Below are 13,283 nucleotides of genomic sequence, written 5' to 3' on the forward strand. Positions count from 1 at the left end.
GTTTGTGTGTATGTCGACCTGCCAGCACTTTCATTTGGTAAGTCACATCATCTTCGTTTTTAGATATATAACAAACCTTCAGTTACACAAGGACTAAACAGTAAATAGCACCGTACTAAGCATCATCCAACACAATCATTATCCTTGTCGTATTGACTGCATTCGAAGCCGAAACTTTATTTGTTCATTGATATTTTGCATAAAATTGTAGCTAAATGTATTACTTCCTTTAAGAGTGAAAGGAATGTGTCATTATATTACTAGCATGTGATTCTCACTTGCTACAACATTTCAAATGTGTATCACCATTAGGTAGGAAATTAAGCAAATGGGACCTAGGTAGGTTGAAAGAACCAGAGGTTTTTGAGAGTTTCAGGGGGAGCATTAGGAAACGATTGAATAGAAGAGGGGAAAGGAATACAGTAGGTGATGAATGGGTAGCTTTAAAAGATGAAATAGTAAAGGCAGCAGAGGATCAAATAGGTGAAAAGACAAGGCCTAGTAGAAATTGCTGGATAACACAGGAGGCATTGGATTTACTTGACGAAAAGAAAAAAAAAACATAAAAACTTGGTAAATGTAGCATGCAAATGGGCAAACAAATATCTAAAAAATGAGATTGACAGGAAATACAAAATAGCTAAGCAGGAATGACTGGAGGACAAACAAGGATTTAGAAGCATTTTGCAATAGGGGAAAGACACACTGCTTACAAGAAAATCAAAGAGGCCTCTGGAGAAAAGAGAAGCAACTGTGTGAATATCAAGAGCTCAGCTGTAAAACTAGCCTCAGGAAAGTAGGGAGAGCTGAAAGGTGGAAGGAGTATATACAGGGTCTAGACAAGGGAGATGTGCCTGAAGGCAATATTATAGAAATGGAAGAGGATGTAAATTAAGATGAGATGGGAGATATGATACTGAGAGAATAATTTGACAGATCACTGAAAGACCTAAGTTGGAACAAGGCCCTGGGACTGACATTCTGTCAGAACTACTGATAGCCTTGGGAGAGCCAGTCATGAGAAAACTCTTCAATCTGGTGTGCAAGATGTATGAGACAGGCGAAAACCCTCAGACTTCAAGATGATACAATAATTTTAATCCGAATGAAAGCACGTGCTGACACGTGAATATTACCGAACTATCGGTTTAATAAATCATCGTTGCAAAAGACTTAACACAGTTTCTTTACAGAAGAAGAAGAATGGAAAAACTGGTAGAAGCCAACTTCGGGGAAAATCAGTTTGAATTCCAGAGAAATGTAGGAACAAGCATGGCAATACTGACACTATGACATATCTTAGAAGGTAGGTTACGGACAGGCAAACCTACATTTATACCAGTTGTAGACTTAGAAAGGTTTTGACTGGAATCTCTCTGAAATTCTGAAGGTAGCAGGGGTAAAATACTGGACCGAAAGGCTATTTACAACTTGTACTGTAAGCAGATAGCAGTTATCAGAGTCAAGGGGCATGAAATGGGAAGCAGTGGTTAAGAAGGTAGTGAGACATTGTTGTAGCTAACAGCAATACGGGTTTGTATACAGGAGAAAGTGCTAGTTGTCACCTCTTGGCTCTGTATTTTTAATTTATATGCTAAGTTAGTTTTTAAAAAAAATTGTTATTAACCACCTTGTAACGAAAAATTCATTCCCTATGTTAGAAAATGTTCTCAATAAACGACAGTGTATGTGGCAGTACATTAGGAAACTAGTAGTCAGTGCATGCCCTTACGTATGAGTGCTACAACTATGAAGGTGTCGTATTAACCACTAAATATCATGTTTGTCAGTTTGATTGTGTCTTTCAGGTGAAACAGTAGACACACAGGCCGTCATGTCAATGAATGTAATTTTTGCTCACAGTTTGACTTCCTTGTAATAAGCAGTCCATGCCTTTTGGCACCATATTGTGTGATGAGTTACAATTAATAACAAGGTATATAAACACATATAATACACTCCTGGAAATTGAAATAAGAACACCGTGAATTCATTGTCCCAGGAAGGGGAAACTTTATTGAAACATTCCTGGGGTCACATACATCACATGATCACACTGACAAAACCACAGGCACATAGACACAGGCAACAGAGCATGCACAATGTCGGCACTAGTACAGTGTATATCCACCTTTCGCAGCAATGCAGGGTGCTATTCTCCCATGGAGACGATCGTAGAGATGCTGGATGTAGTCCTGTGGAACGGCTTGCCATGCCATTTCCACCTGGCGCCTCAGTTGGACCAGCGTTCGTGCTGTACGTGCAGACCACGTGAGACGACGCTTCATCCAGTCCCAAACATGCTCAATGGGGGACAGATCCGGAGATCTTGCTGGCCGGGGTAGTTGACTTACACCTTCTAGAGCACGTTGGGTGGCACGGGATACATGCGGACGTGCATTGTCCTGTTGGAACAGCAAGTTCCCTTGCCGGTCTAGGAATGGTAGAACGATGGGTTCGATGACGGTTTTGATGTACCGTGCACTATTCAGTGTCCCCTCGACGATCACCAGTGGTGTACGGCCAGTGTAGGAGATCGCTCCCCACACCATGATGCCGGGTGTTGGCCCTGTGTGCCTCGGTCGTATGCAGTCCTGATTGTGGCGCTCACCTACACGGCGCCAAACACGCATACGACCATCATTGGCACCAAGGCAGAAGCGACTCTCATCGCTGAAGACGACACGTCTCCATTCGTCCCTCCATTCACGCCTGTCGCGACACCACTGGAGGCAGGCTGCACGATGTTGGGGCGTGAGCGGAAGACGGGCTAACGGTGTGCGGGACTGTAGCCCAGCTTCATGGAGACGGTTGCGAATGGTCCTCGCCGATACCCCAGGAGCAACAGTGTCCCTAATTTGCTGGGAAGTGGCGGTGCGGTCCCCTACGGCACTGCGTAGGATCCTACGGTCTTGGCGTGCATCCGTGCGTCGCTGCGGTCCGGTCCCAGGTCGACGGGCACGTGCACCTTCCGCCGACCACTGGCGACAACATCGATGTACTGTGGAGACCTCACGCCCCACGTGTTGAGCAATTCAGCGGTACGTCCACCCGGCCTCCCGCATGCCCACTATACGCCCTCGCTCAAAGTCCATCAACTGCACATACGGTTCACGTCCACGCTGTCGCGGCATGCCACCAGTGTTAAAGACTGCGATGGAGCTCCGTATGCCACGGCAAACTGGCTGACACTGACGGCGGCGGTGCACAAATGCTGCGCAGCTAGCGCCATTCGACGGCCAACACCGCGGTTCCTTGTGTGTCCGCTGTGCCGTGCGTGTGATCATTGCTTGTACAGCCCTCTCGCAGTGTCCGGAGCAAGTATGGTGGGTCTGACACACCGGTGTCAATGTGTTCTTTTTTCCATTTCCAGGAGTGTATGTTCATACATACTGTATATAAATATTTTCTGTACAGTATGTACTTTGTAATTTTAGGTGTGTGGTTTGAGAATGGGTGAGTCGGCCTGAAACCAGTAATCTCTCCAGCAATAAATATTATATTCATGCAACTGAGATGGACAAAATAAAAATTTATCAAATTTTCCACAATAGAGATAGTTTGCAAGTACTTTCACATGTTTATGAGGCTTAGTACTACACAGAAAATAGAAGGTATAAAATTCCTTCATAGGATCGTAGCATTATAAGTAACAGACCTCTTCAAAAATTTGTAAATATTAATGAAACACAGTTATTCAAGGTGAATGTCCTTAGTGGAAGCGGGTTGCAGTTATTAGGCTGGACTACAGTTTTCATAAAATTTGCCAAATGTTTTCAGTGTTCCGCAGTGATTAAATTTCAAGCAAACTGTAATTTCTATTACTATTTATTTGACAGCCTTGACTTTTTCTTCTGAATTCATTTCACAGAACGTTATATTTACCATCAAGGAGTTTCATGAAATAAATGTGACTGTGCTTTTCATGTGCTTTTCATTTACCTTGCATGTAGCCTTTTACTATCTAATAAAAAAGTAGCGTGGATGAGGTAAAACAATAAAGTTATTACAGTGTAATATCTTTGTTTGCACACTCTTCTGCAAAAGAAAATATATTTCAAAAATATAGAAAGAATAGATGGCTACTCACCACAAAGAGGAGGCACTGAGTTGCAAACAGGCAGTATGAAAAAGAACACTAGACATATTCAAGCTTTCAGGCAAAGTCCTTCTTGAGAACTCGAATTTTCATGCAGCAACAACCACAACAAGAACAAAAACTCTCACACACATGGATACTGTCTCCGGGTACAAGGTCTGGCTGTGACTGCATCTGACATGAGCAGCTATGTACTGGGGCAGGGAGGAGAAGGCATATGATGAGAGGAGGGAGTGATAGCAGGCTAGTGGTGGAGGAAGATGCTATTGCATCTCCAACACCAGCTTTTCTGAATTTGCACAGCTAGAAACTCTCCCTACAACATACCCTTTGTCCCCATAACTCCCCTGGCCTCAAACTTCGCTAGCCCTTTCCTCCGCCAGTCTATTCCTTTCCTGCGCTCGCTTCAGTACACACTCGCCTTGGGGTCCTGTTAATGGACATAGAAGTCCTTTCCTCTTCTCTGTACAGCAATATGAATCACTCAGGAATTAAATAAATAGGAAGTGTCGAAGGGTAATAATGGTTGCAGGAAAAAATTGAAGAAATTGAAAAAGACACAATTTCAGGAACGACTGACTCCGCATGTAGGAGATGCAAAACCACCTGAATTAAAAGCCAGTGCAGCAACATTAAGAGTGCAGTGGGAATTTCGCTCTTAAATGGAGAGAAGGTAGTGGACAGTTGGAAAGAGTACATTGAAGGCCTCTGTGAGGGGGAGGACTTGTCTAATGACCTGATAGAAGAAGACATTGGAGTTGGTATGGAATACTTAGGGGATCTATTATTAGAGTCAGAATTTAAAAAAACATTTGGAAGACTTGAGATTAAATAAGGCAGAGGGGACAGACAACATTCCATTTGAACTTCTAAAATCATTGGAGAAGTGACAACGAAACGACTATTCAAGTTGATGTGTGGAATCTGAGATTAACGACATATCATCAGACTTTTGGAAAAATATCCACTTGATTCTAAAGATACTAAGAGCAGGTAAGTGCGAGAACTATTGCACATCAGCTTAATGGCTCGTGTATCCAAGTTGCTGATAAGAATAATATACAGAAGAGTGGAAAAGAAAGTTGAGGAACTGTTAGATGACAATCAGTTTGGCTTTAGAAAACTTAGAGGCACCAGAGAGGTAGTCCTGACACTGGGCTATAGTGAAAGTTGAGTATTACACAATATGTACCAGAACAAAGAGGAAACAGAAAGATTGCAACAAGAACGAATTGTCCAGATTAAAAATGAGGTAACACAAGTATGCAGTCTTCATCCCATACTATTCAGTATGGGATGCATCAAAGAAGCAGTGACAGAAATAAGAGATAGATTAAAATTCAGGCCAAAAGGATATCAGTGATAATATTTGCTGAGGACATTGATATCCTCATTGAAGGTGAAGAGGAATTAACAGATCTATGGAATCAAATGAATAGTCCATTGAGTGCAGAATATGAATTGATAGTTTACTGGAGAAAGACGAAGCTAGTGAGAAGTAGCAGAAATAAGAATGCTGAGAAACTTTATGACCAAATTTGTGATCACAAAGTAGACATAGTTAAGAAATTCTGCTACTTTGGAAGCAAAATAACCCATGACAGTTGGAGCGAGAACATCTAAAGTAGACTAGCACAGGCAAAGAGGGCATTCTTGTTGTAAAGAAGCCTACTAGTATCAAACTCGGATCTTAATTTAAAGAAGTAAGTGCTGAAAATATATGTTCGAAGCACAGCATTGTATGGTAGTGAATCATGGACAGTAGGTAATCATGAACAGAAGAGAATGGAGTGTTTGATGTGTGGTGTTGTAGAAGAACAGTGGAAATTAGATAGGCTGATAAGGTATGAGGAGTGTCTCCACAGAACTGGCAAAGAAAGGAATGGAAGGAACAAGATGATAGGACAAATGTGAAGGCATTAGAAAAAACTTCCATGATGCTAGAGAGAGGTTTAGAGGATAAGAACTGTAGACTTTACAGAGTTTGGAATATATCCAACAAACAGTTCAGGACATAGAGTGGAAATGCTGCTTTGAGATGAAAAGGTTGAGAGGAATTCGCAGTAGGCTGCATCAAATGAGTCAGAAGACTGATGACTCACAGAGAGGAGGGCAGCAGCCCTATCCTACCCTACCGTATGCCTCCATCATCTCACAGGCAATACTAGCACCTCCCCCCAGACCTATCTTACTATCCCTCACCCACCACTGTCACATTCCTCCTCCTTACTCCCACCATCCACAGTAGCATACTACTGCTCACATCACATTCAGTTGCAGTCTTAGCATTTGAGGGAGTTAGTTTCGTTTCTGAGGAAGGTCTTTGTACATAAGCTTAAGTAATTCTAGTTTCTTCCCCCACATCTAGAACTCAGTGACTCCTCTATGTGGTGAGTAGCAATCTGTCCTTTCCCAGGGTGTCCAGCAAACTGTGAAATTTTGAAAACCTGGAAAAAGCCAGTAATTTTCAAAATTGGGAAGAAAATAGATGGGTAAGAACCTTAAATTTTATTTAAAAACATATTTGTGTTTGTGTGTGTGTGTGTGTTTGTGTGTGTGTGTGTGTGCGTGTGTGTGTTTGTGTGTAATACCCACTATTGATATATTATGAGTTTGAACCGTGTGTGATATTTCAAAAGGCATTTGAATATTCAAAGGGGAATCTACACATGATACACATAATACCCATTCGTAATACATTGTTTACACAGTGATTCATAACTGTTTTATACTTGTGGAGTGGTTGCATGAAATGGGGATATGAGGAAGGTGATTGGTGATACGGCGTAAGAGGTGGGGAGAGACGGGAGCATTCATTGATTCGAAGCCTGGCATAAAGTACAGATCAGCGACTGTCATAGAAATACTTGGAAGTAACAACTTCTGTAAAAGTGTTTTATATGGACATTCATTTTCAGTTTAGTACTATGTCCGAAATTATGTTAAACCTATTGTAACACTTACTATATCAGCTGTTAGATCATTGTAGATGTCAGAAATCGAAAACAAACACCATAGTCACAAAGAGTAATGACTTGTTCCCATATGTATCGAAGAGATCTATGGGACTGAATGACTGCACGATGGCGACAAGCTGACATAATATTACGAATGAGGAAGTTAAAGGTAGTCATTGGTTTTACAGTTAGGTAATCCACAACTTGTGTTGATAAATCTGTAGCTTGTGAATGCTTGGTCGGCAATTTTGTTTAAAAGAGCCACAGTAATCTCGAGTAGTAATGAAATTAAAACAAGTTTTTTGTAACACAGTTACTCAAACAGGAGGAGACGAATGACGTATTAGACATTTGTAATTGTCTCTTTTGCAGCATTATTGGTATTAAGTAATTATTCTCCCTTTTTTAAAAATTTTTAGTGTACTCTCCTGTTTGCATTTGCATCCATTCGCCATACTATGAAACATTTAGAATAATTTTCCTCGCTTCATCCCGCATCGATGGCATCGCAGATACAGATGGGCCAGAAGTAGTAGCAAGACAGTTCAATCTGAAATTGGCTACAAGATGTGCGCTGAAAAAAATTAAGAATGTATGTAAAGAGAAAATATTGTTGCTAAAGGGAAACATGTGAACATGCATTATTGGCATACTAGAGAAGTTGGGAGAAAGATTGCCGCTCAAGTACATCGTAACATGTGCAATTTCCTGCTTGAATCCAGAAATTGTGTTAAACCAGAAGTAGCTCAAAGAAGATTGACATTTTACTTGAAATTTTGGAATCGAATGGAAGAGTGTCGAATTCAAAGGCAGACCATGTCAATCTTCAAATTGTGGAGATCTGCAGAGAAAAAAGAATTGAAGATGATATGAAATAGAAGTGAAAATTATCTTGATAAATTCTGGATGAATGTAATTAAATTATCTTCAAAAGCCATGCCCAAATTTCCAATATTTTATGCAAATTATTTTTATAATTCACATGGAAATGCTGCGTTTGAGCGAGGCTGATATGCAAACTTTGAAATTTTAATTTGAAAATCAAAGACAGGAAGTGCTATTGCTCAAAGGTACATAAATGATGCAATCCAGGATGCAAAGGGGGTAGACAGTTTCAGAATGACAAAAGTCCTATACACTGTTTTTGCAATGCCCATTGTTTGTAGAAAGATGGTATGAAACATATGGCGAAGGAAGGTGAAAAAGAAAAGGATTAATGATTATTGAAAAAACAAAAGCAAGCTGAAATCAAAGATTACATAAAAAAAAATCACGTGTTGGAGTGAAGCATCAAAAGATTTCAGCAGAGATAGAAAGTTTAAAGAAATGATTTATTCATTTTCATCATGACTGATTGCTACAGCTTGTTTCCTTTAATCAGCAAGTTACAATTCATATATATTTGCAAAAACAGAATTTTTAATTTTTTATTGCTTGTAAATAAAATTTTTTTTTAAATATTAAATACTGTATCTGTGATATATACTACTAAAGAAAAAACTTTTAATTAATTATGCATGTTCCAATAATTTCCAATATAAATTTTTGAAGAAATGATGATTTAGACTCAAATTTAATAAAAAAGCAATATGGAAAAAAATTGGCTTTAAAATTTTGAATTCGAAAATGATGCAATCATTGGACACCCTGTTCGCGTATAGTTTTTATTTCACCCTGGCCTTCCCATTGTTTAAATGTGTTTCAGTGTTCTAAATTAATTATTATTTTGGTGTGGTAATGATACAAATATGTATGCTTTGTGTAGCTTGTTATGAAACAGTTATAAACTGATATGCCAACATTTACAGACTCCTTTGGCGTTGTAACAGAAGTTATCAAGAGTAATGTGGAGCGTTTAATTGCAGAGTTTCCGACTGGTCTGCCTGTTGGAAAGTTCAAGGAAATGTATAAGGTACATTGAAATTAAATTCTTGGCCATTGTTCTTTTAGTTAATATACTTACTGAATGTGTAGGTGCTACATTGTGCCATTATTGAAAGGTTCGGATGTGATGTTATTTTCTTCTGTTATAATTTGGGAAAAATCCTCCACAAATCCAAAACAATAAAAACCTTACATTCAAATTACTCCTCCCACAACCACCCATCCACCCCCACACACAACCACCTTGTTCTCATTCCATGTCTGTTCCCCTATCGCCTTCCTCCCTTCCCTCCCCTCCTGCCCCCTCCCTTCCCTCCCCTCCTGCCCCCTCCCTCCCCACCCCTCCTGTCCCCTCCCTCCCCACCCCTCCTGCCCCCTCCCATCCCTCCCCTCCTGCCCCCTCCCATCCCTCCCCTCCTGCCCCCTCCCTCCCCACCCCTCCTGCCCCCTCCCTTCCATCCCCTCCTGCCCCCTCCCATCCCTCCCCTCCTGCCCCCTCCCATCCCTCCCCTCCTGCCCCCTCCCTTCCCTCCCCTCCTGCCCCCTCCCTTCCCTCACCTCCTGCCCCCTCCCTTCCCTCACCTCCTGCCCCCTCCCTACCTCCCCTCCTGCCCCCTCCCTACCTCCCCTCCTGCCCCCTCCCTACCTCCCCTCCTGCGCCCTCCCTACCTCCCCTCCTGCCCCCTCCCTACCTACCCTCCTGCCCTCACCACCTGTCCTGCCCCCTCCCCTCTCCTGCCGTCACCACCTGTCCTGCCCCTGCACCTCTTCTCCTCCTTCCCCTTCCTCCCCCCTCCTCCCCCATCCATCACTTTCCTCTTCCATTCTTTCTGACCTCCACCCGCCTCTGTGCCTCCACCCCCTCCTCCCCCTGTCAGTCCTCCTCCTCGTCCTCCTCTTGCTCCCTGCCAGTTGTCATCATTGTCGTCCTCGTCCTCCTCCTCCTCCTCCTCCTCCTCCTCCTCGTCCTCCTCATGCTGCCTCCCTGTCGGTCCTCCTCCTCCTCCTCCTCCTCCTCCTCCTCCTCCTCCTCCTCATGCTGTCTCCCTATCGGTCCTCCTCCTCCTCCTCCTCCTCCTCCTCCTCTCCTCATGCTGCCTCCCTATCGGTCCTCCTCCTCCTCCACCTCCTCATGCTGCCTCCCTGTCGGTCCTCCTCCTCCTCCTCCTGCCCTCCCTCTCTGTCCCTCCTCATCCCTGTCCGTCCCTCCTCCCCCTTCACTCCTCTTCCCACTCTGCCTCTCCCCTTTCCCCCTAACTGTATGCCCTCCATCCCTTCTCGTCCCCCTCACTGTCTGTCCCTCGTCTTCACCCTTACTTTTAGTCCTTTCTCCTCCCCCTCACTCTTAGTCCTTTCTCCTCCCCCTCACTCTTAGTCCTTTCTCCTCCCCCTCACTCTTAGTCCTTTCTCCTCCCCCTCTCTCTTAGTCCTTTCTCCTCCCCCTCACTCTTAGTCCTTTCTCCTCCCCCTCACTCTTAGTCCTTCTCCTCCCCCTCACTCTTAGTCCTCTCTCCTCCCCCTCACTCTTAGTCCTTTCCCCTCCCCCTCACTCTTAGTCTTAGTCCTTTCTCCTCCCCCTCACTCTTAGTCCTTTCTCCTCCCCCTCACTCTTAGTCCTTTCTCCTCCCCCTCACTCTTAGTCCTTTCTCCTCCCCCTCACTCTTAGTCCTTTCTCCTCCCCCTCACTATCAGTCCTTTCTCCTCCCCCTCACTATCAGTCCTTTCTCCTCCCCCTCACTCTCAGTTCTTTCTCCTCCCCCCTTCTGTCTGTCCTCCCTCCTACTGCCCCTCCTCTCCCTCCTCTAGTCTCTCCCCTCCCATCCTCCTCCCCTCCTTCTCCCCTCCTTTGTACTCCCGACCCTCTCTTGTCCTGCTGACCCCACCCTTTCTCCTCCTGCCCGCCTCCCCTCATCCCCCTCAACTCCCTCATGCACCTCCTCTCCCTCATGCACCTCCTCTCCCTCATGCACCTCCCCTCCCCCAGCACCTCCCCTCCCCCAGCACCTCCCCTCCCCCAGCACCTCCCCTCCCTCATGCACCTCCCCTCCCTCATGCACCTCCCCTCCCTCATGCACCTCCCCTCCCGCATGCACCTCCCCTCCCGCATGCACCTCCCCTCCCCCATGCACCTCCCCTCCCCCATGCACCTCCCATCCCCTTCCCTCCTTACCCTCCCCTGCCTCCCCTCCCCTGCCCTGCCTCCTCTCCCCTGCCCTGCCTCCTCTCCCCTGCCCTGCCTCCTCTCCCCTGCCCTGCCTCCTCTCCCCTGCCCTGCCTCCTCTCCCCTGCCCTGCCTCCTCTCCCCTGCCCTGCCTCCTCTCCCCTGCCCTGCCTCCTCTCCCCTGCCCTGCCTCCTCTCCCCTGCCCTGCCTCCTCTCCCCTGCCCTGCCTCCTCTCCCCTGCCCTGCCTCCTCTCCCCTGCCCTGCCTCCTCTCCCCTGCCCTGCCTCCTCTCCCCTGCCCTGCCTCCTCTCCCCTGCCCTGCCTCCTCTCCCCTGCCCTGCCTCCTCTCCCCTGCCCTGCCTCCTCTCCCCTGCCCTGCCTCCTCTCCCCTGCCCTGCCTCCTCTCCCCTGCCCTGCCTCCTCTCCCTTCCCTCCCCTGTACCCCACACCTCCCTCGCCCCTGTAACCCACGCTTCCCACCCCTTCCTCTCCTTTCCTATTCCCTCTTTCCCTCCCTACTCTCCTCCCCTCCCTACTCTCCTCCCCTCCCTACTCTCCTCCCCTCCCTACTCTCCTCCCCTCCCTACTTCCCTTCCTCCTCTCCTCCCCCCTCCCTCTTTGCCCTCCACTCCTCCCGTCCTTCCTCTCCTCCCCTCCTTCCTCTCCTCCCCTCCTTCCTCTCCTCCCCTCCTTCCTCTCTCATCTCCTCCCCTCCCTTCCCCTATCTGCTCCCTCCTCCTCCCATTCACCTCCCCATCCTTCTCACCTTCCCCCTCCTCTCTCTCCTCCATTTCATCACAGTCGGTGTAGAAGAAATCGGAGGGCACAACGTACATCAAGCATAGTAGTTTTAAACTGATTTAGTACTGTTCAGTGTGATTCATAATTTCTTACAGCTGGACTTAAAAAGGAAGAGTTTTTCGTGACTAATTGGATCCAACAATTGTACTTTGTTGCAGTTATATTTTTCAGAAGATTTGAATGAAGAAGAATTAGGATTTTCAAGTTTGAACGCTATGCTACAAACATTACATGAAGAATTCATCCTAAGGGTACGGCAAGTTGGGAAAAATACGCTGTTATATCCTGCAAGAAATCTTGATTCTATCCAGCAGGAACCACCTCTCTGCACTTCAGTGATGGTAGATATATTATTTATTATGCTTGATTTATAATCTCTTATTTGTGTGTCTGTGCCTTTGAAGTACAAGTGAGTGATGTGTGTTCTTACACTGCGTACATTACATTTGTGAGAGTATCATCACACTCATAAATACATACTGTTTTGTGTGGACGCGTTCATTAATAATAAGGATGCATGTCTCTTTCAAAACCACATTTCTCAACATTGCAAAAACAATTTGTAAGGAAACTATTGCTTCCCACATTTATTTTGCCATAAGCAAACAAAACAAAATTTATTCCTAAGTAAAATAAAACTCAGGTTCTGACTTCTTGTACATTCTTCTGTAATTTAAGATGATGACATTTTTACAATTACATGAAGTTAAAAAAACAGACATCACTCTGGATGGCTTCAGTTAACAAACAGGTGACAGGATATGTTTCATGGTTTGACAGTGCTCCATTAATTTAAAAATGCAGTGTATGTCATACTGAAGGTTCACACAAGAGGTGGCCACTTTTCACGCGTGTAATGCTTTGTTTGTATGTCTGCTCCTCAAAGGTGAAATTATTACTGACTAAAATGATAACTAAGCTGCTCAGAAGTTCCAGCAGTGAGCAAACAGTTGATCACACACACACACACACAAAGCTATTCCAAACCTTCTCCTTTCCCTTCACCCCCCCCCCCTCTTCCCCTCCCTCCTCCTCTGCTTTCTCTTCTCTCCCCCCTCTCTCCCCCCCTCTCTCCCCCTCTCCCCCCCTCTCTCCTCCTCTCCCCCCTCTCTCCTCTCTCCCCCTCTCCCCCCTCTCTCCCCCTCTCTCCCCCCTCTCTCCCCTCCCCCTCTCTCCCCTCCCTTTCTCCTCCCTCTCTCCCCCCTCTCTCCCCCTTTCTCCTCCCTCTCTCCTCCCCCTCTCTTCCCCCTCTCCCCTCCCCCTCTCCCCTCCCCCTCTCTTCCCCCTCTCCCCTCCCCCTCTCTTCCCCCTCTCCCCTCCCCCTCTCTTCCCCCTCTTCCCTCCCCCCTCTTCCCTCTCTTCCCCCTCTTCCCTCTCGCC

At 45.5% G+C, this 13,283-nt stretch overlaps 1 protein-coding gene across 1 annotated transcript in view; it reads left to right on the plus strand.

The window, feature by feature from the left end:
- The window catches only part of LOC124594460 (tudor domain-containing protein 5-like), a 248,163-nt gene that overhangs the window by 117,860 nt on the left and 117,020 nt on the right, over positions 1 to 13,283 (plus strand). Inside the window, exons 9-10 of the mRNA XM_047132835.1 lie at positions 8,865 to 8,968; positions 12,062 to 12,244. Of these exons, the coding sequence (XP_046988791.1) occupies positions 8,865 to 8,968; positions 12,062 to 12,244 (287 nt within the window). The remainder of the gene's footprint in view (positions 1 to 8,864; positions 8,969 to 12,061; positions 12,245 to 13,283) is intronic.

Source organism: Schistocerca americana, chromosome 2, assembly GCF_021461395.2.
Source record: "Schistocerca americana isolate TAMUIC-IGC-003095 chromosome 2, iqSchAmer2.1, whole genome shotgun sequence".
NCBI classification, from domain to species: Eukaryota; Metazoa; Arthropoda; class Insecta; order Orthoptera; family Acrididae; genus Schistocerca; species Schistocerca americana.